Source organism: Aulonocara stuartgranti, assembly GCF_965226115.1.
Source record: "Aulonocara stuartgranti genome assembly, chromosome: 16".
In the NCBI taxonomy this organism is placed as follows: domain Eukaryota; kingdom Metazoa; phylum Chordata; class Actinopteri; order Cichliformes; family Cichlidae; genus Aulonocara; species Aulonocara stuartgranti.
In genome coordinates, this window is record NC_138952.1 from 6,407,736 (window position 1) to 6,431,885 (window position 24,150).

At 40.9% G+C, this 24,150-nt stretch overlaps 1 protein-coding gene across 15 annotated transcripts in view; it reads right to left on the reverse strand.

The window, feature by feature from the left end:
* Window positions 1–24,150, reverse strand: part of LOC309691066 (tensin-1-like) — a 243,244-nt gene that overhangs the window by 69,083 nt on the left and 150,011 nt on the right. For 14 of the 15 annotated variants that reach the window (XM_082508581.1, XM_082508582.1, XM_082508596.1 and 11 more), the window contains one exon: window positions 13,671–13,709. The exons of the other annotated variant lie outside the window; for it this stretch is intronic. In XM_082508581.1, coding sequence (XP_082364707.1) covers window positions 13,671–13,709 — 39 coding nt within the window. The remainder of the gene's footprint in view (window positions 1–13,670; window positions 13,710–24,150) is intronic. 15 annotated transcript variants of the gene reach the window in all.

Sequence of the window (24,150 nt, forward strand, 5' to 3'; positions counted from 1 at the left end):
GCCTTTGAACTTAAAATCATTTTCATCATAGATATTCAGATTTTGTGCCTCCTTTGCGCATCTCTTGCTCAGAGCTGTGTCATCATCGTGAACAAAGTCAGCTGAGGCTCATGAGAGGGGCTAAATGCAGGCCGTTGCTCTCCCACAGATCTACAAAATATTTCAGCTTTGGCTTAAAAGGAAAACAAATTCAGTATGCCTGGTTTCAGAGTGAGGATATCTGGGAGGTTTCCCAGTGTCTTTGGTTAATAATAATGATAAAGATTAGTTCTAGAGCTGCTAACAGCTACATTCTGTCAACATTCATTGATCTACATGTCTCCAAACTGAACAACCTGTGTCACTTTTCTACTCCATGTTAGTTTAGAATACTTGTGCATCACCTATAACACTAAACCAAAGATTTGGCAGATTTTGCCAGAATGCCGACAGCTGACAAAAAAGTAGAAAGCTCGGCGTGATTAAACTGTTGTTTCATCCAAGGTCCTTTTATACTGACACGGTTCTTGTGGTCCAGATGGTTTCTATCAAGCATCGCAACCAAAATGAAAGACAGGCTGTAGGCTCAAAGTAAGTCAGGTGTTTGTATATTACAACAGTCAATTTAGACCTCAGACCTCCCCTTCCTCCTCCTGCTTTACTCACATTGCGGAGCAACGGTAGCTGCTATGGGAAAAGAAGCATTGTTATAAAATCTGCGGCCACTAACTACATGTTGGAGAAGTGATCTAATTTAGTTTCAAATCTGTGTTGCTTTAAATAGTTAGAGAAAGAAAGGTTTGATGCAGCACAGATGGGCAGAGGCAAATTAAAGGAATCATAATAAAATGCTTTCTAATGTTATATAATTACATATATTCTGTTTCTGAATCATCTGTTCTTCCCATTTAATATCAGATCAGACTGCCTCACGGCTCGTAATGGCTTTGTTTTGGTGGTATAAGTAAAAGTTATTATACCTGAAATGAATCTCAGTGCAGAGGAGAACTCAATGGAAACATTAGGCCAGAGTTAAAGCAGAAAGTCTTTCTGTTCTCTGCAATGTTTACAGCACAGACTGTATATAGAAGATGGATGTAGCTATTGTGCCATCACCACATGGTTGGCTAGGTGTCACTGTGAAGCCTAGAGCTGAGTATTTTGTTGTTTGGAAGCCATATCTGCCAAATAGGATTGCAGGGACACAATAGACCATCATTTAGAAAATGAATATCATCTTCTATGGTAGAAGACTTGAAAATAAAGATTGAAATCATAAACTCATCAGTAAAGTCTTTAATAAGGTTGTAAATCTAGGGAGCCAATTTTCCCACAGATTTCTATACAGCTAGAGTCGCCCCCTGCTGGCTAGCAGAAAGAACACAAGTTTAACTGACACACCAACTTCTCTTTTTATATTGGAACACTGACTACTGATGTTTTGGCTCAAGTAGAAGTTAGCATCATGTTTTTGTCATCAAACGTTAATGCCATTTGACATTGCAAATCACTTCCAGAACACAATACTCTGCTTATTCACTAACAAATTCTGAGTGAAGGAGTCTTTTAACTTAGTTACTCCCGTTCGTCTGTCCTTGTAAAAAGTGTCACGCGAAAACATACAGATGATAAAAGACCATCGACTCAGCCACGTGTTCGTCTCCTCTGAGCGCAGCACACCGTCACCCAGAGCTCTATCTGCTCCGCCACTGTGCCATGTGCTCTTTTTCACATGAACACAGTGGCTCCTTTGACCAATTTACCAAATTATAGCCCGCTGCTTTAAGGAGAGCAGAGGTAGTGAGCACGCTGGGAGTTTCCTCCCATAAGGGGCAGGGAAGAACGTAGACAGTGAGCAAGAGCCTGTCGGGCAAATGACCCAGGGCTAAATATACAGCTATGCATCTTTGGAGCTCGAGACACAACCCATTTAGCCCGGCCCAGGCGGCTTAGTGTGGACAGAAGAGTGGTTAAGATCACCACTTTGGGTGTGTGAGTGTGGGTGTGAGACACAACGAGAGAGGGACGGCGTTTATACATATATATACATATATATACACACACATATATATACATATACACACATACATACACACACATATATATATATACATACACATACACACACATATATATACATACATACATATACACACACATATATATACATACATACATATACACACACATATATATATATATATATATATATATATATATATATATATATATATACACATACATACATATACACACACATATATATATATATACATACATATACACACATACACACATATATATATATACACATACATATACACATATATATTAGGGGTGCAACGATACACAAAATTCACGGTTCGGTTCGATACTTTGGTGTCACGGTTCGATATTTTTTCGATACAAAAAAAATGTTCATGCCTTTTTAATTTGTCATTTATTAAAATTATAAATATATATTTTAACTCAAAAGTACAGTTTTTAAATTTAACCCTAACCCTTGTGCATGTTTTTTATTTTGACAGCGAATGCGCACCTGCGGACCACTTATGTGCAGCCCTGGTTATTTAGCTCGTCATATTGCAGCCACAGAAATTCTTTTGTCCATGAAACCATAAAGCTGCACTTTCTTTTTGCCTTATAGTCTGATTTGTCATAACTTCTCCGTTTTGTGGTAAGCTTTTCTTTGGCTGTCACTTCTTCACCCTGACCTGTCTTATTTGGCTCAGCAGAACTAAAATATATATCTGTCTGTGAAGGTTCTCAGTCATCCAGGTCATCGTAGTCAAATATAAATCCTGCTGCTTTTACACACGTACTCACATAAGCTCAGCGATTCTCTGCGCGATCAACCTCTCACATGTTTAAGCTGTGGGAGATTTCACTTGTCATGTTTGCATAGTAAGCTAACAATTAATAAGACGATGTCAGAGGAATTGGTGCACAAATTATCATCACTCACAGATCAGTGCTGTCGCTCTCTATACACAGTTCGCGCGATTGCAAAGTGAAAGCAAAAAAACAAGCACAAATTTAAACGCGATTTCAATGTCACATATTGACAGTGGCTCACCGATGCCAATGACATAATTACCCAGCTACATTTCTGAAAGAATGCAAAAGCATTGACATATATTTTTCTTCCTACAATAGCCCGACGGGCAGGGAAGAGATAGATTTTGGTACCCCGACTGAAAAAAATCGCTAGCTCCAGGACGTTGGGCTAGCAATATTGCGAGCCCTGTATCTGATTGAGGAATCACTCATCTTTGGAAAAGAGAGTTTATTACAGAGAAATGTCTCTTTCCAAAATAAAAGCTATACTATCCGCTTCTTCTGGGCTATATTCTCAGCAGCATAAGGAGAATCATGTGCTAACAGCTGTCTAAATGACTCGGCTAAGGTTAGTAGCATGCTTGTTGTTTTGGTCTTTGCACTAGGATGATGTCGGCGTAAATGTGCAGTCATATTCGTTGTGTTCCCACTAGTGCTTTCAGGTTAATCTCGTTGAAATGACCTTAACGCCACAACACGGCAAATCTCCGTTAACGAGCTACCGCCGATCGCCCCGTGCATGGGGCTAGACGGCCAACACGTTAACGAGCTAACTGCGCTAACACACTAGTTCCCACCCATGTAATTAAGCATTGCATGGCACATCCAACATACTGTTTTACTTTAGTCCATGACTGCTTACCTTCAGGGTCATACAAACCAAAATAATTCCAAACGCCAGATCTGAATGAGGGTGGGGGAGGTCCATGTTGTAAGGAGAGCTTAACTTCTGTCTCGCTAGCTTGCCCTGCGCTCTTCCTTCTGACGATGCTGTCTGTGTTGAGCGCTCAGTGAATCTGCGTTCGACTACTCCGCCTAGGCTGCACTGTCGACCCTAGGCGGAGTAGTCAAACGCAGATTCACTGAGCGCTCAACACAGACAGCATAGTCAGAAGGAAAGTTGATAAAATAAATTACAAATTTTGTATTGTTCGATACATATGCGTACCGAACCGAAAGCACTGTATCGAACGGTTCAATATCGATACGAATATCGTTGCACCCCTAATATATATATATATATATATATATATATATACCAGCACGCCCCTGCAGGCGGTTTATCCTTCAAGCTCGGGTCCTCTACCAGAGGCCTGGGAGCTTGAGGGTCCTGCGCAGTATCTTAGCTGTTCCCAGGACTGCGCTCTTCTGGACAGAGATCTCCGATGTTTTTCCCGGGATCTGCTGGAGCCACTCGCCTAGCTTGGGAGTCACCGCACCTAGTGCTCCGATTACCACGGGGACCACCGTTACCTTCACCCTCCACATCCTCTCGAGCTCTTCTCTGAGCCCTTGGTATTTCTCCAGCTTCTCGTGTTCCTTCTTCCTGATATTGCTGTCATTCGGAACCGCTACATCGATCACTACGGCCGTCTTCTTCTGTTTGTCTACCACCACTATGTCCGGTTGGTTAGCCACCACCATTTTGTCCGTCTGTATCTGGAAGTCCCACAGGATCTTAGCTCGGTCATTCTCCACCACCCTTGGGGGCATCTCCCATTTTGACCTCGGGACTTCTAGGTTATACTCGGCACAGATGTTCCTGTACACTATGCCGGCCACTTGGTTATGGCGTTCCATGTATGCCTTGCCTGCTAGCATCTTGCACCCTGCTGTTATGTGCTGGATAGTCTCTGGGGCATCTTTACACAGCCTGCACCTGGGGTCTTGCCTGGTGTGATAGACCCCAGCCTCTATGGATCTTGTACTCAGAGCTTGTTCTTGTGCTGCCATGATTAGTGCCTCTGTGCTGTCTTTCAGTCCAGCTTTGTCCAGCCACTGGTAGGATTTCTGGATATCAGCCACCTCCTCTATCTGCCGGTGGTACATACCGTGCAGGGGCCTGTCCTTCCATGATGGTTCCTCGTCTCCCTCCTCTTTCTTGGGTTTCTGCTGCCTGAGGTATTCACTGAGCACTCGGTCAGTTGGGGCCATCTTCCCAATGTATTCTTGGATGTTCCTTGTCTCATCCTGGACTGTGGTGCTGACACTCACCAGTCCCCGGCCCCCTTCCTTCCGCTTAGCGTACAGCCTCAGGGTGCTGGACTTGGGGTGAAACCCTCCATGCATGGTCAGGAGCTTTCTTGTCTTTATGTCAGTGGCTTCTATCTCCTCCTTTGGCCAGCTTATTACCCCAGCAGGGTACCTGATCACGGGCAGGGCGTATGTGTTGATGGCCCGGATCTTGTTCTTATATATGACTCATATACTCATATATATATATATATATATATATATATATATATATATATATATATATATATATATATATATATGTATATGTATGTATGTATGTATGTATGTATGTGTGTGTGTGTGTGTGTGTATGAGTCAGGCTCAGGGAGTGCCCCTCATCCTGTTGCCCTTTTCTCTCTGACTGGACAGCTTTTTTTCAGGACTTGCTTTCTTTGGAAACCTTGAAGAACACACACCACATGCATTGGCTGCGCCGTAGCTAGGCACCCGCGCTGCTCCCTGTCTTTACACTGCATTTTGGACTACATCCCACACAGAGCTTAGCGGCCTTAGATGTCCCTGTGTTTCAGCTAAGCTGCTGAATGATACAAAAAACTCATTTTACTTTGATGAGAAGCTATGCAGCAGCATTCCTTGGCAGCGAGATGAAACGTTAAATGCATGATCTGAAACTATCCACATTACACTAAAACGTACCGTCAAAGGACCTAATTTGCAGAGGAGGAAATGCATTCCAAAGCAACCAAAAAAACCTCATTAGTAAGACTGATGAATGCTATCTAGAACAGATAAAATAAAATACTACACCATGATTGCTTGATGCTCTAGAGTGGCCACTTACGGTCTCAAATTACATTCAACTTGAAAATAAATTCAGTTGTTGGAAACCAGGTGTTGGCACCATCAGGATATCACTCTCAGTTTGAAAAGTCAATAAAAACTGAATATATCTAATTGCTCTCCTCCAATGTCATAAAGGCTTCAGCACTATGAGTGACACAGACTGTCTGATATGACACCAAACACCTGTAAAGTGTCTTGTGCAACAGTGCCTTCTAGTGGCGATAAGCACAAACTGTAGATCTGGACACAACGATGGTGGCTCACCTGATGCAGTTGTACAGTTACGAAAAGTTACATGTGTTAAATCTGCATTTATACACATATTTCTAAATAAATGTACATTTACAGTCAGCGTTTCCCCCTACTTCCAGGTGCTAATGCAAGTTATGATCAAGTTGATGTTTGACAATAACCTAAAAAAGGCAATCGTGCTCCAGTGGTGCATCTCCTGATGTTGGTTTCCTATGTTTTCAGTAAAAATCAGCCATTATGCATACAGACATGTAAAATATACACACATCTGCATAGGATAGAAGCACATTAAGGGCCAGTAACTAACCAATCAGTACTTTATTAATAAGAGGCCTTTCTGCATACAATAACATAACATCAAAGCAAAAAAACCTGATTCCAAATTTGTACGATGGTGCAAAACAACCTGCAATGAGTCATTTTCTGTTATTTTTTATTTTTTGTTCATAGGAGAATTGCACAGAATCAAAATACAACAAACAACAACAACATGGCACCGCTGAAAGTTAAAAACGGTAATACAGACTTATAGCCAAGCTCTCCTACTTCATCAACAACAGCACACACACACAGACACACAGCTGTGCCTCTCTCATGCTCCATGCTCCTTCATCTGCAGCGTTCACATAGCCACGTCCCAGAAATGTAAACACATTGCTGAGGAGGCAGGGCCTGTGTGCATCCAAGGTTGGGGTTAAGGTTGGAGTGTGTATGCTTGTTCTCAGTTCCTCCCCCTTTGGGGTTAGGCCCTAACATGCCAGGGATCCCTGAGGACCCGGGGTAAAACAGAGCGGCCGGTCCTTGCTGTGGGAAAAACCCTTGAGCCGGCCGTGACCCTAAACCACCCCTGACATCGCTCTGTTTCCTCACCCCCCGCCTGTCCCTGCTCCTACTGATACGGACCTGGCCGCTCGCTCCGTTATGTAACCACAAGCCTTTTCTAACATGTGCGAGAGGGGGGGAGTATGCAAAAGCATCTGCCAACTATTTTTACTTCTAACGTGTATGTGCAACGAGAGTCTAATAAGTCACGCTGTCATGGACACAAACAAAGACACACCTATTAAACAAGCTGCTTCTTCTTTTGTGCTCTAGTACGTGCTAGTACGGTAAGAGCGCAAAAATTCCATAAAAACAATGATGTGTTTCTTTGGTAAGCATGTCTCATGAGGATTCAAATGTTGTAGTACATATGGTTTTTATTTATTTTCCAAAAAAATATGAAGGATTTGGTTTAGACAGCAAATTACAGAAATTATAAAATTAAAATGTGAAAACGATGTTTAATAAGTCTTTCATAGTGATGTGTTATCAACTGAACCTACGACTCTGCTCTGCTTTACTAAGATTTATAGCAACTCTGAGCTCATTGTTTAGCTGTACTATTTTGGTTCAGTCATCGCTCTCATAGCGTCATTTTCAGCTACAGGAGGCAGCTGTGTTCAGCAGAAAGAAAGCTCTTATAAACCATATTTATATTATGTTATGTTATACAAAAAAAGGAGACTGAGACAGAAGCAAGGTGGTGACGAACAGAGGAAGAATTAACAGCTGAAAGCCAGATGTGTCCCTCTGGAGGTGCTTGAGGTTGCAGCGGATTTCCAGATCATCATGTTGCTCTGTCACTGGTGGATAAACAATACATATTTAATGCAAAGCAGGCTTTTACCTTCTGAGGTACTAGTCATAAAAGCTTAGAGACCAATTGGTGACCTCTGGTTGCTAGGGAAAAATGTGTATTCCCCAAGTGATTGGCAAGTGGGCACAAAGAGGGTGCAAACTGCAACTGTTGGAATCAGTTCCCTAACCAATTAGCAATCGGAATACACATTCTTCTCTAACTGCATGTAGTTGCAAGGGGGTTGCAGACCAGTTTGTGGCCCTGTGTGATTGTGGTGTTTTTCACAGTAATTTTTATGTGAAAAAAATCAAACTTCTTTTATTATTTCAACAGAAATTGCTGCTGTATAAAAGACATGAGGTCCAGGTCAAAGACACGATGTTGGTTAGAAGCATCACTCCCAGATAGGTCTGTTTTTAGGTAAAGTGAGCAAACTTTATAACCAGATTTTATCTGATTTAGTTTTTACATCCCGTTGATCACTGAAATTTAAGTTAATTTATACATTCTTCAAAGTAGCTGCCCAAATAAGTGTCCACAATATGCTTACCTAGAATGTTTCTTTGATAATTGAATAATAGATAATAGAATGATAGTAGAATGTTATCATGCTAATACAGCTTATTCTGATATTTAGGCATTTTGTTACAACTCCACTTACTGAAAAGATTAAAACATCACTAGGAAAAAAGTTGTGTTCTCACCAAATTATTTATTACTCAACATGTGAGGGAACAAGATGTAGGCGTGGCTAAAAACAGATTGTTAAGACTATGGTCAGGGGAAAAGGAAACCAATGCTGACTGCTTGTAAAGAGAAGCTAACTGTGGCAGTCTTATTGTGTTAACACAAATCACCCAACCAGACTCCCTACTAAGTATGGCATTGTCTGTGTAAAACTATTGAGGGATAACTGTCAGGATTTTTCAAGTAAAGATGGTCTATTTTGGTTTTAGCCATCAAACATGCTGATTTCCTTCGGGATTAATAAAGAATTCTGATTCTGATTATTAATAGCAACACAACTAAAGCAGTCATAAAAAAACCATAGATTTTCTGAAGGATATATTGGCATCTTATACCTTGCAGTTACTGAGTGACCATAATCTAAACTGACAGTCTTCATACTGTGTTTTCCAACACTGGTAAAAATAAATAACTGCTTAGCGTGCAAAAAAAGTCCATTCTGGTAATCAGGTCAGAGTGAACAGAACTGGAAATACTTGGACTGCAGCTACTAAGTTTGTGGGATGACTTCATAAAACTGCAATTTATAAGCCACTGTTCAATTGTAATTCACCATTGTAAACCAAAAGGCTCAGTTATTTTCAGTGTATCAGTTACAAGTATACTGGTATATACTTTTGGTGCATTATACATTTTGCTTTGCAATTTGATGCAAAGCAACCAAACTTGTATGAGCTTTAAAATGTTATATGTTCACAAAAAAGAACTGAATCTCTAGAACATGCACACTGCATTTGGATTGGAATTCTATGGAACTGGATAGAAAAAGCATGAAAGTTACTTTCTCCTAGTTGTTTAACAACCATCTCCTTAGGGAATTCACTCTGAGCAGTATGTAACTAATTCTTCTTACTGTCTAAACCAAAGTGCCGGAAGAGGAAAAACTTGACCATGATGTCCTATCTTTCACACAGCATCTTTATGTAATATCCACTTCAAACACCAATGCATTATGCTTTAGTTGGCTCTCAGTCCAATGTTAAACATGCCTATTTTATGTTTTAGTTCCTGCTTTCCCAGGGCTCTGCGAACATTCTGTAATTTGTAACCGGATCCCTGGTTGCTGCTTGTATACACAGCGTAACACAGGGCACATCGGGGAAATATGTGTGGTTCTAAACACAGCACTAATTGGACCACATCTACACCATCTTTGCCCTGCAGTTACTCATTACTCAGCGATGTCCTGGCCCTGTTCCCTGACTACACAAGACCTATATTAAAAAAAATGGTGGATGACGTAGGTGTTAGTGGTTTATGGTTCTCTGAGTGTGTGCATATCTTTACTTGCGAGAACAAATGTGCAGCCTATCTCACCGGTGAGAACACCTAACATCTCCACGACAGCCCACATACCCTCATCTAAGGGCTGTGCAAAATAAAACTGATTCCTGGCAACATGAGCTCAACATGAGGGAATATCTGAGGAATGCTCCCAGCATGTTCTACGGCACACTGTGCACCCCTCAGTTGCTGTCATCTTCAACAGTTGAAGATATCTGAAACGCACATCATCACTTACAGTAAATGTTGGCATTACCTTCCAGCCGTGGGCTGAATCATTTCAAATTCACTCCAGAGGTAGTCACCAGTATATTGCTACAACATACTAAAATCACTAAGCACCAATTTCACAGTATCATTGACTTAATGCTGGTGCTGTTAAGTTTTATTCATATCTACTAAATTATTACTCTAACCGTTCATCTGGCTTTATCATCCACAGTTTGATTGAGACCAGAATAAAAATAAGTACATTTAAAAGCTGCATCTATCCAGCTTAGTTCACACAGTGCCCTGCACACTGTTGGACTAGCTTTGTGCTGTGCCCTTAAACCAGTTGCTATGGAGACAGATTTACCTTAAGCAATGAGAAAAGTCGATTCTCTTAACACTTAAATAATGGTGATAAGTCTGCACTCTTTTTTTAATGATATTTGATTAAATCAAAAGCACCACCAGTATCAAGAACAAACTTTTACTCCCAGCTGTTGTGATAACAGGTCCTTCAAAAGGGATCAGTTATGCTCATTTACAGTACAGCTCCCTACTTTTATTCTTGGTATCTCCTAGAGTAGGTCTGCGTCATTTAAAGTTCAAAATAATCATTTTTCCATCTTATACTGGGCCTTTATAGGGCCCTCGGATTCGCAGAATTGCCATAAACCTGCAGTCTATTAAATGACCACCAGGGGGCAATAGCTGTAGTTGCAAAATGACTTCGCTCCTGTAGAATATGGTGAAAATAGCCCTCGGCCCTGACCTTTGTAGACATTATCCTGATAATTTTTTTAAGGCTCAGTCACTACTTTGGGGTCACATTCAACAAACGATTACGTTCATTTTGCGAATTATTGCCATTATTAGAGTCTGAAAGGAGAATTATACAGGATGTGATGGTTGTTAGCCAATGAACATGCGGTTTGACTGTCAGCTGACCCCTTCACTCATTATATCCAATTTCAAAACACCAACCTGATTACGAGAAATCGGTCAGCTTAAGACTTTATGCGAGAAGTTCACAAACCAGTACATGACATCAGGGTAGCTACATCGCACATCTTTTATACTGTTTAAAACCAACCGGTTTTAGGTCCTCACACTTAAAGGCCACCCTGACATTCAGTGAAGTTTCTTCTGACTGGCCATTCCCCCTCAAAAAAGGTTTGAACAGCAGGACAATAGGGCCTCTGCATACCTAGTAAGGGCATTATGGATAGGCACTCTTGTTGACAGCCAGGATCCAAGAATAGAAAAAGAAAAAAAAAAAGACTTGAAATTGAGTTTTTATACATAATAAACTCCACTTCAAATGCTCTGAAAAAAAGGCTTCGAACATCTGCAATTTCAACTCCACCTGCTGAGGAAGATCAAAGATTTCAAAAGCTCCCGCAGAACCTACTAAACACCTCATTGCAGTCATGATGATGTGGTTTAATGAAAAGCCAAAAACAAGATGCATTTGCTGTGAACCAATTTTGTTGCTTCCAAATTTTACTTTATTTTGGACATGTAAGGAATAAAAATGAGAAAAAAAAATCCAAATTCAAATAAAATAGTAAACTCATTAAGCACTGCTTATTTTCATCTGTAGCCGAGTAGCAGCTGCATGAGATTCATTACATAAGGAGCGCGATCATCTGGTAATAAAGTTGAATTTCTTCCAGTTGTAGCTCGTCAATCTTACTGGAATGTCTGGATTAAAAAAAACCAAAAACCTTTCTATTTTTTTTTCAGCATTTTTCTCCAACTGAGTTAATATATGGTCAATCAGAGTGTACCTGATGCAGGGCAGTAAATCACGTTGCCTTTGGCTGTGAGCAAAGGAATTCACCAAACAAGGGCTGAGGAGAGCTGACTGAGAGCACACCTCAGGCTTCGCAGGCATGCACACTCTCACGTCCACCCACACAAGCACACACACACCATCCAGTTTCCTGTCACACACCAGAGAGGTGACGCACAAACACAATAACTTACTCATTTCTGTAATACATACTGCACTTTAAAAACCAAACACAGCAAAGCTTACCAACAAAAATTAACACCACAAGTCTTTGGAAAACTTCAGGTGCATAAAAGCAGGTGTCCACCATTGTGTTTATTTTTCATGCTTCCTATTTCCTCTTCAGTATCTGCAGTTGTATTTTTAGAAAATCAAAAAAAAGTGCCATTGTTTGTGTTGAAATCCATTGTTTCCCTCAGCTTTAACACTTCTGTGTTTCTTCCTCTCTCCTCAGCAGTACAGTAAAGACACGTCAACCAGTGTTTTACACCTCAGCCCGTCCGTGTTTATGGAGGCAATCAGCACCTTTAATGCAGGCATAAAAGCCTCGAGGGAGACGCCTTTTGGCAAGCTCAAGAGATAGACTGTCGAGATTTGCCCTGCAGTTACTGTTTGCCTCTGCTTTCTTCAGCAATACACAACCAATTAAGATATTATAATATTTTTTTAATCTGTATTTCAATATTACTAACAAAGTGTCCTCCACACTGCTTGAAAAATGTGGGTATGAAAAACATCATGAATGATAATGAATACAGTGTCTGTTACACAACTGTACAAATGCATTAAAAAAAGGTATATTTTTAAAAATTTTCAATATTATTTATATGTGTATTTTTGACATGACACACATATGTCTAGCGGATAAATTGTTTTTTCTTCCTTACCATTGACTATTAAAATACTACTATACTACTAATAAACTACTTAAAACTCTGGATAAACACCTAAATTGGTGAAACTTGAACCTAGTCCATGTGATGGCTGCAGGAGTGCGTCAGATGAAAAAGGTGGAGGGAAAACTGATAGAGGCCAACAGATAGCGGTGAAGTCTATTTTTGTGGTAAAATCTTGCCCTCTGCATCCCAAAGGTGTTTCAGAAAGCAATGAACTCAAACACATGCCTTTAACAATGCCCAGAGAGCTTAGCCTCATGCCTCTGCACATCTCAAACAGATGTCTTCATGGAGAAGGCATCTAGTGCCAAGGCAACTGCAAGGATAATAACATGTTCTTTCTTAATTACTGCTGCTTTTAAAAACAAAATAAGACAATTTCAAGAAATATTTTCTGTGTGAGCACAGAAAAGTGCAGGGGATATTTGCTTTGGTTTGTCAAGCGCCCAAAACCATTTAAACACACAACATTCGATGAAGCGAGCAAGCGAATCATATCCAAGTCTAACACAGCCTCGTATGTCAATACCATATAAGGCAACCGAGCAAGCGAATATTTTATGGCTCTTGCAGAATCTTTTCATACCCAGAATACGTCCCAATTTGCTCTGTGTTATTTCAAAGACCAAAAGTCATCATCATGATATAGCAGATTCAATAGCACAGCTTTTTATTTACCTTTCTTATCCAGAAGATTTTTTTAAACTTTTATTCCAAAAGCTATAACCTTTATAACCTTATCAGAACAGAAAATGAGCTGCCAAACAACGGTTAAGTCGAGCAATGTCAGGTTTATTTATATAGCCCCAAATCACAAGTTTGTCTCTGGGGGCCTCCAGATAATGGACCATTATCTGCTATAGTGACTGCAGTGTTAGTGTAGCTGATAGAGCATGTTACTTTCCAACCTTATTTGCAACAATTCTGCACCAAGACGGACACTGTAATAAGTACAGCATGGAAGCAATTACTAACACAAAAAAGAAAAAAGAAAAGAAAGACTGTTGCTTACCAACTCATAGTTTGTTGCTGGAACACAAGATGAGGACACCTGAAAACAGAAAGACAAGCAGTGAGTTATGTGGATGCTAATTTGGAGTTAGAGAAACACTGTAAACAACAAGCACACTGGCAGCTATATTTAGATTACAATTTATGGCTTCATATTTTCGACATGAACCCCAGATGCTTTAAGTTAGCACCCATGTGTTTCTCCATCTCCACTGTAGAATATACAACAAGCAAAGGACAAGCTTCTACAGAATTAGAGCTACCAGAAAGAGAAAAGGAAGAATCCCCTTCGGAAACAAACTAATGTAAAATAATATCTAAAAGTCGCCTCTGCTTTACTGTTTTAACTCCGTTCAGCTCACTGTTTTGGCTTTATGGCAACTTTTGTGCATGATGTTGAATTGAAAAAAGTATTTTTGTGACCCCCAAATGGCCAAAAAACAATGGATGCATCTTTAAATAAGGCTGATAATTCAAGAACTGTATGGACAGTGTTTAGCAGGTGCTGATTCGGAGCTACTGAGTTTAAAGACAAGGTAACGACAGACTGTTGTTGTACATGTTCACGTCCGACCCCTCGTACCGTAAGACCTTATTAAATTAAACAGAAGAACAAAGCGGTGGGACCGCTCCAACAGAACTCATGATCTGTCAAGTGCTCGGACTAATCCGATTACCATCCAACAGTTTCCATAATCATTCTGTGAGCTCAGCGTGAGGGCATGAGGCTGATAAACAGGAAGAGTATAATGATAATGGCTTCTAGCAGAAGATTCGAATGATGTGCGCCTAGAAAAAGATGCCCGCTTGATGAGCATGAATGCAAACAGGATGTCAACGTGGTGGTTGTTTCCTTCCTGTGCATGCCAGTCTTCCCATCCTTGGTTAGTGTTTCGTATCATTCTTCTGACATTTCTCATTTGGATTTTCACCAGTTAGTACCTTCATCTCATACATAACCGACTGACCGGTGATAGCACGGGGCAGCTTTATGATTCTAGAGTGCCTTTGTCATTGCTCTTTTCCTATATTCGAATTTCATTGCTATGCTCCGTCCGTTTTAGCTTTGAACGATTAGGCCTCGAGGTTATCACTGCTGTTAACCTCTAAGAGCACCTTTCATCTTTGCTACCGCTCCACCTCTCTCCTTATCCGAGACTAAACGAGTCATTGCTTGAAGACTGGATTTCTGCGATGTCGGGGTCTGCTTTGTGTTACTGTAGCACATTCTTCCTCTGCCCGCAATAATAAAATAAAAAACAGCCTTTGAAAAAGTGCGGTCTCATTAGGCCTTTCATGCAGCTTAGCGCAGTGTTGTTGGGCGGATATTGGCCAAAGAATTGCTCGCGTCATGTATCGCAGACTTCGCTTCACTGTTTTTGACCCTTCAAACTATGTGTAAATGTTGGCAGGTTCAGTGCCAGAGTTTGTGCGATTGATGAAGTCTCACTATGATTTAGTGGTTATGAAAATCCCAGCTGGAGCTCAACCACCGCTGGATTTTCTTGCTTATTGTTGGGCTGTATACTCATATGGATATGGATACAAAATAATCAAATATTTATTAGATCGGGTGACCGGATTCATTGGCCAATTTCCAGTCCCAGCCTTAACAATTTGAATTAAAAAGACCCAAATTAGCTAGCACTATGTACTTGTATAAACAACCCACTGTACTTTTGAAACAAAGTATGTTTTACTATCTGCCAGTTCTCAAAACCAAACTTAAAAGGGTCACTGGATAACTGCCACTGGGATGTTGGACGGCTGATTAGATTCACAAGGTTGAGGATGTGTGAGTCACCTTGGGTCATTACAGTCTCTTTTATAGCTGTTACCCCATCTGGAATACAGGAATGTTAACTCTAAACAGGAAATGACCTTAATCAGATTACATGATTTTAGTCCCTTTAGCAATGGAAGCAGCTGATATGCAAAAAGACAGTGCCTAAATTTAAGACAGGCTCCAACACAGTGGCTGTTACTACTTCAATGGAACCCTTCCATGAATGCTTGTTAGTTGTGAAATGCAATATCTCGACCGTGATACAGTCTGTTCCAATTAGGTAAAACATGAGGTAAGAGCAACACTTTTTTCACTGATTTCATGCTGTCTGTCACAGTCACCACCGTCCTAATATATTACCCGCTAGAATGGATTATGTCTGTTTTAACCTCCTAAGACCCGAACTCTTCCACGGCAGCATTTTTAATTTCTCTCTGATATTTGGGCTGATTGGGACCTGATGAACGTAAAACTATAGAACTACCAGATTTTTTTTTTTACCTAATTTTTGTTTCTAAGAAAAACGAGAGCCACATATTAGGATATTCGTTTAAAATTTCGATAGAACAGTAGCGGTATAATGTCCTCGTAAGTGGATATCAGGCCCTTGTAGAGCAAAATTGAGAATTTTGGTCTAAATAACCCAAAATGTGTTGTCCACATATGTGGACGCCAGGTCCTAGGAGGTTAGAGAATTTTGTCTTACATGGTGAAGTGTGCCTGGAGATGACAGGATACAGTATTTACGTCTGCCTTAAATCAACCTCAGTTACAAGTTATTCTAGCCCTCCCATCCTTATCACTCGCGCTCAACAGCACACCGTTCTTCTCTCCCTGTTCCTTCGGGGGCCCAGGCTCCTTGGGCCTGGTCAGTGTTCTCACCTGACGCTGTCCCTGCCCCTGCCCCATGCTGTTGACAGCTCATCCACCTGCAGTCAGTCATCACCCAGAGTGTTCACATGCACGGAATTTCAAGTGATCAAGTTTTTGCAATATCTAGTCTGCATACTTGAACAAGAGCATGCTTTTATCTTGACTGTAAACCATGTTTAGGCCCTTTCATTATCTGTTATAAGCTCAGAAAGATAGCTAAAGTAATACCAAACAGAACAGTGTGTTTAAAACATCCATGCTTCATTTCATCCTACCATTTCTTTAAAGTTAATTTGCAATAAAAGCCTATATGCTACGCTCGACGGCCCATAGCTGCACACACAGGTGTTTTCACTTATATTGTCTAATCTTCTCAGGGCTGTGTGGGCATGTGCAGACAGTGATTGATTGACATCTTTCTTACTCTGCTGTTACTTCTCGTGTGCCTGTGGGGGTAAACTTGTCTATTAGTGCATGGAGTTTCAGTGACCTTATGTTATTCCCACCAGAGCTCTGCTCAACTTCTACTAAAGTAATAAGAAAATGCAATAGACAGAGAGGCAGTTCTGCGAAAAACTAAAACTAAAAAATTTAAAAAAGCTAAAAAACTAAACTAAACTTGCTTCCTCCACAAGAGCAAGTAGCAGCCAGTTGCTCCTATTCAAACGCACCTGAGTAACTGATCATCAGCAAGCGTTAGCAACTCTATGAAGGCAGGAGTTTTGGCAGTTTGCTGATCCGGGGCATGCAGGCATACAATGCCACAATAATCCCAGGAGTGGACATTCAAACAAATTCACCCCAAGGTCAGCTCGAGCTTTGTGCCAGGTAAGAAACCGTAACAAGCCAAGAGCTCAGTTAGCATTTTAAATACTAAAGTTTATGGACTGATGCATGGCTTAGGTTTGCAAAGTTGCATGTAAAGAACATATTAGGACAAACACATCATACCAAATGTCAGCACAATGAAGGAAGGGTGATGATTTTGGCTTATTTTGAAGCCAGAATACCTGGGTGCTTTGTAGTTATTGAATTGATACTGCTGTGTATACCAAAGTACTCTTAAGTATTCTAGAGTCAAATGTGAAGCCTTCTGTCTGACAGCTAAAGCTTAGCTCAAACTGGGTCATGCAGCAGGATAAGCACACTAGCAAATTAAGAAAATAAGAAAGTAAGTAAAACACAAGGGGGGGAAAGATATTAACAGAGAGGAGAACATTAGTGCTGATATGTGACTTAAAGGTTGTACTGTTCTGTCAGGAAGGAGCAGAAATAGCCATGAAGGGTCTTGTTTGGTGAGCCCCAAAACAATGAACACTACTTTGACTGGGCTACATTTCATTCGAAGAATCAGCCATCAGATAAACAGTTATTAGATCCGATGCACTGTACAGAATAAGTGGAAATGTAATCGTTAAATGCGTCATTTCGAAGACAGCGGCCAAAATGGCAGAACAGAACATAAAGAGCAAGTTCATGAAGGCGCCAAAACATTTATTTAGTTATTGCAACTCAGTTGTCATGACCAATAAAATTCATTCATTTTATTTGCAATTAAATTATGTTTGATGCAATATCAATGACAAATTAGCGAATGGCGCCACTGTAATGTAACCGCTGATTAGAAGTTCAGATTGAGACTGTAGGTAGTCTGCCCACATTAGAATAGCTCACATTCTCCCTCGTGCTATGTAGCTGCTTCACTGGGACTTGGTGCCATTGTACTGTTGCAGTCAGAGTCAGGGTCCACCAGAAACCACAGCAAATATTTATCTAAAAGCAGGTGAGCACTTAGCAAACAGTTTCAAGACAAACGTTTGCTATACCCTCTGCACCTTCAGCTGTCTTTTGATACAACATATATCCTCTTTATTGCATGAGGATGTAACCATCAGTAACATTGTGTCTGTCCATTACCAGCTATTTCATTTTGTACAAATGGACAAGTTTGTGTGTTTTTCCATCTGACCACATGCATTTTTAGAGAAAAACAAGTTGGGACCCGCACTCAAAAAAAAAAAAAAAAAAAAAAAAAAAAATATATATATATATATATATATATATATATATATATATATAAACATAGAATATTTCAGCATCTATTGCTGAGGTTGACACAGCTGCTGTGTCAACCTCAGCTGTACATTGTAGATTTCATGCTTTAAGAAGTCAGATTTCTGTAAGTGTATCCAAACACCCCCATGGAAAATGAAAGGATATTTTACACTACTGCAAAATAAGCTCAGATTACAGCACTAGCCTCAGTACTATAGACCCACACATAAGGTATATTGTTGACCAGAATCAAACGTGCAAACAGCCCATAGAACGAAATGCAATGGGTCCAGTGTAACCATGGCTTCTGAATAATGTCTGAATTTAGATGAAAACCTACACAAAGCCTTTGTCCGGGCTCTGCGGTGCGAGAGGAGGAAGCCTGGTGAGAGTGTGTGTTGATGCTATCGGCAGTATTCAAATGAGTGTAATATAATAAAGGATAATTGTGTTGTTGCATTCCATACATGCTTCTGTTAACTGCATTAAACAAGGGCCCATTTCCTGCAGACAAAAGTCCATGTCAGATATCCCTGGCTCGTATGACGGCGTTCACATGCAGTAAGCTTCCTGCTAGCCGCTGACACACTCCAGAAACTGACACGATATGTAACCGATGTCATTCTCCCAGATCTGAATATGTTAATGACCCCACCAACGACACCACCAACGAACCCACCGGCGCGGCACGGAGAAAAAATGAATCGATTCATTATTTGGGTAAACAAATACCGCTATGCCTATTTCTACAAATCTCAACCTTCACGGAAGAAAATCAAACACAGAGATGGACGTTCCAGCTTTACTTCAAGCAGCAAACCGATTTCCATGCAGGTTAGCTCACTCTCCACCGTGGAAAAGAGCGTGGGAGGGCATGCGCTAGAAAACTTTCTCCAGCTCTCTGCACTGGCATATAAACACACGGCTTCCCTGTGTGCTTTTATGTTTATCCAGATCTTTGCATCTGGCACGTCCCGGCCGAAATATTCACTGTGCAAATTCAATTTGCGAGGCGTAACGAGTAACAGAAGGCTTTTCTGTGTCCGTGCTGGTCGAGTGTGCCAGAGTGCGGCTTCGTATGGACTTATTGGGATATTATCAAAGCACAAAGGAATGATGGGAGAGCTTTGGTCCAAGCAACTATGCCCTCTTCACTTTGCTTTTTTCTCCTTCTTGATCCATATTCATTATTTTATTAGAATTCTGATGCATCTATGCGGGCTGAATAGGAATTCCTTCTTTGCCCGATGTATTTTTCTTTTTTCCTAATGTACACTTCTGCTGCTTTACATCCACATATTTTTCTTTCTTGTCTGTCTCAGTCTGTGTGAAAGTTATGGCCTCTTTGTTTCCCTCAAGGGAAAGTTGTGGAAAATCTCAGATTTATTGGCAGATTGGACTGCAGGACGTGTACACGACTGAGCCGCTGTCTCCAAACACTGGTCCTCATCTCGGCGCTGCTGATTTATGTGTCACAGAATGAGAAGCACTTCAGGAATGAAGAGGCATGTACGCACGGTTGTGTCTGTTTTTCTTTTGTCAGCATATTTAAGTACACGTCTGGGATTATTATACTGTACTATACAGTATTTGGGTGTATACAGTATAGTATCTTATAGCAAAAACAATTAGGACATCAATTAATTATTCACCACATTGGGGACTTTTGCACAAAAAAATCCATCTTTTCTAGAAAGGCTTTTTATCATCCGTCTTTGTATTACTATAAAAGCGTCTGGACTTCTTTAAGTTGCTTGAAGACGTTTCACCTCTCATCCGAGACGCTTCGTCAGTTCTAGGGTCAAATGGTGAAGAGTCCCAGATTTAAGCCCTGTGGGAGTGTTCTCCCAAGAGGGACAATGGACCTCCTAATGAACCTCTACCTAATCACTGAAGAACTGAAGAAACATCTCAGATGAGAGGTGAAACGTCTTCAAGCAACTTAAAGAAGTCCAGACGCTTCTTTCCAAGCTTCTTGGACTACAGTGGTTCCCAAACTTTTTTTGCTAGGCCCCCCTTTGTTTTACAAGAAAAATGTAACCCTAACCCACGTCCTCCAACCACACACACCCATATTTTGCTCCATTGCGGCTTATTGCACACCTCAGACATTTAGTAAACAATTAAGCAAATACAAGTAATCTGCAATAAATTACAGTTAGTAAGAAAATAAACTACTAACTCTGCGTCCACACCTACACGGGTATTTTTGAAGACGCAGCTGTTTCGTCCACACGTAAACTGCGTTTCAAATCACTGAACACGGAGATTTTTTAAAACTCCTTTTTTACGTTTACGTGTTGACGAGGAATACAGAGTTCTTCACGCAACGTCAAAAGGTATGTGCCTTTTTTCACGTCACGCTGTGCGCCACGTTATTGTTTACATGAGATGAATTGAAAAATGGCAGATAGTCAGATTAACAGTATTTTGTCTCCATCTTCAGGTTTTACACGCTTACACATACACATGCAGTTATTGTCCCTCTATTTAGAAAGGCAGAGGCGTCACGGTGTGATTATTTTACATGTAGTTGTTTTTTTCCTGTGTAATAATATTCAACATTGCTAACAATGAAGTTGGTTTGGAAACATATTCAGCTATGGTTCATCTCCTGCTTTGCGTTTGTGGAGGCGCCCCGTGCTAGCAGTGTCCAAGCGTTGTTTTTTTTTCCCTTCTCATACCGCGCCCCCCCTAGGGGGCGGGCCCCACACTTTGGGAAGGTCTGGACTACGATGACCTGGATGACTGAGAACCTTCACAGACAGTCTAAAGCCCTGTTTGCATGGGGCTAGTACAGGGGTGGGCAATCTCAGTCCACGAGGGCTGGTGTCCCTGCAGGTTTTTTGATGTGTCCTCGAACCAACACAGCAGATTTAAATGGCTAAATTAGCTCCTCAACATGTCCTGAAGTTCTCCAGAGGCCTGGTAACGAACTAATCATGTGATTCAGGTGTGTTGACCCAAGGTGAGATCTAAAACCTGCAGGACACCGGCCCTCGTGGACTGAGATTGCCCATCCCTGGGCTAGTATTACTCTGGATCACTCATGATTTGCAATAATTGCAGAGGTGTGAATCAACCATGTCCATAATTTCCAATATAAAAACATTCCACCACAAATTACCCACCTCATTTTACAATTAAGAGGTTATGCAACCATTTTAAAATTGCATGTGCAATTGCCGCCTCAGGAATTTCAGCTTTGTATTTCTTTCTTTTTGCAAACCTTTTTGTGTACTGGCAATTAGAAATAGATGTTTGGACTGCATTGTTAGTGGTAATTCTGAGAGGCTCGTGTCCAACCCTAACCCTTCAGAAATAGTGAGACGCAAAACATGTGCGACAGCATTCGGTAAAAAACACGTTGCTGGCTTGAGTTAGTTTGTGTCAGTCTATTAAGATTAACTTTGGGTCTGTAGGTGTCAACCACACATCTCATCTCAGTTCTGATCCTCTATGTGTGCACTATAAAAGAAAGCCACAGCTAAGTCCATCACACTACCTAGCAAAGATTAGCTAACGCTAACTTTATTCACTGCCACAGTGATGATAAAGAGATACAGATAGATGTCAAAAGATTTTTGAAACGAAAAACCATCATAATGAGCACACAGTTTGTTTCTTTGCCTGTGTAGGAGCAAATTGAACCCCGGAGGGATCAGACAGCCTTTGCATGTCCCTGCCATGCTTCTTCTCCACGGCTGCAGCTCAAAGTGGCCTTCAGCCTGCTCATTCTCACCCCTGTCTTTGTTGGACGGGGCTGACAGCGTGGTGAGGGGAGAAGCTGCGGCTTGTTTCTTTTGTTCTAAAGTTACAGCGGGGGTCACGTTCCGTTCCCAGGGTCCTTCAGCTAAGAGCTGGTATTTACCAGCACGCTGATTTACACATTTAGCATGGCTCTCACTTTCTGGCACCAGGCCAAGCGGCTGAGGACGAGAAGAGGGGGTTAAGAAGAAGGCAGCCATGAAGAATCAGGGTTCAGAGGGTGGTTTATGTCCTCTGGTGAGTTGGCAAGCTTGCCATCTTCTGTGCCATTTTTCCTTTGACATTTTGGGCATTGTGCTTGTGTTTGCTCCCTCACCCACAGTCAGATGCAAAGATCAATACCAATTTCACTGCTGTGCTTACAGTATGGATAAACCTTTGCAAGGCATTTTGCCAAGCTTTGCTGAAAGACAGCGAGCAGAGAGAAACTTCAGCTTCTGTCAGAAGTCTTTCAGCATCTCCCCATTTTATATCTCAGTGACACATGTTCACATGACGACATTTTTCCACATGTCGTCATTTGACATCTGCTCACTTGCAGGAGATGTTACTGTAGGAACGGCCCTTAAAACACGCAAACAAATGGAACAAGCCAGAACAGACAGAAATAATGGGTCAAAGTCATAAAAGCAGAAATGAATGCTTAATACAGAATAACAATTTTTGTCTCATAAACATTTGGTAATAAAACCTTTAATTTCTTTGATTCATGTCTCAGTCTTTATGATGACATATGTTTGCATCCTGGAATATGATTTGATTACAAAAGACTTGCATTCAGAGTTGAGGTGAACACAGAGCAGGAATGTCAAACTCTGCACATGCATTTTTCTGCAACAGTAAATATCAAATATGCTCAAAGAAGCAGTTCACAAACATTTTAAGCATAGCTGGACTTTTGAAACTAAGGCATTCCCATCCCAGAGTGTCACATACTGCCATTTTGTGGCATCTTCTGGCGTCGGTGGTTTGACACACCTAGCATATTGGATGCCACAGAACGAGGACGTGTAGATGGAGGTGGTGTAAGTCACGAGTCAAGGACTGGGGTTAGTGTTGTGTTTGGAAGCTCATATTTTCTCATATTCTTCTGATTCTTTTCACTGGCTGCTTTGTTAATAGCAAATTAGTTTATCAGAACGAGTGACAAACTTACAAAATCAGCAAGAACGAGCAGCTAGACTCAAAGTCTCAGTCAGTTATCAAGTGCTGCTCTAGTGCTTGTCCACATCATCCCTTGGCATCTGCGTGTTCCTAAACATGAAACTAAATGACTGGTTGAGCTTCACGCATGACTGGGCCACTGAAGAAATGTTGAAGCCAGCTCAGCTTTGACTTGTGCACAAATCAGTGGTGTGAACAGAGAACCATAAGGCACTTGGTGCTTTACGTTTAAATGCTGTGGGTGAGCATTTAAACGTAAAGCTAAGTGTCCAAATGCAACAACTAAAGAGTATGACAAGCATTTCTCCGTTAAACTCAGTGAATCATGCCAAAGGAGACCTTTCTAGTATCCATGAGATCTTTTGACACCCTGGGAATGAGACCCTCCATATTTTTATTACTAGTTTAGAGTAGCAGTAGCTCTGCATGATTCACAGTTTAAAATAATCTTTATTTATCTTACACTGAGCTTTGGTGGAGCCACTCAAATCATCCTTTGCTCCCTTTAAGATAACTTTCTCCTGATTGGCTGCCCCCCACCTGATGTTGAGCTTTAAACAGCAAGTGGGCGGAGCTTCTATGTTCACAGCCAGAGCAATGTTCCTACAGTAAGATGACCTTATTAGGTATACCCACTCTCAATGACATCACACAGAGCTAGGAATAGACAAAATGGTTCAAAACAGGGTGTTAGAGCAGTGTGAAGCCTGAGCTTTGGACTCGCAAGGTCACATTTGGCCATGTTTATTTTAAGCATCCACCATTGTAATAGTATATACAAAAAGAGAAGAGAAGGAGAAGCATAATAGCTCCATTTTAAATTTCCATTTCTACA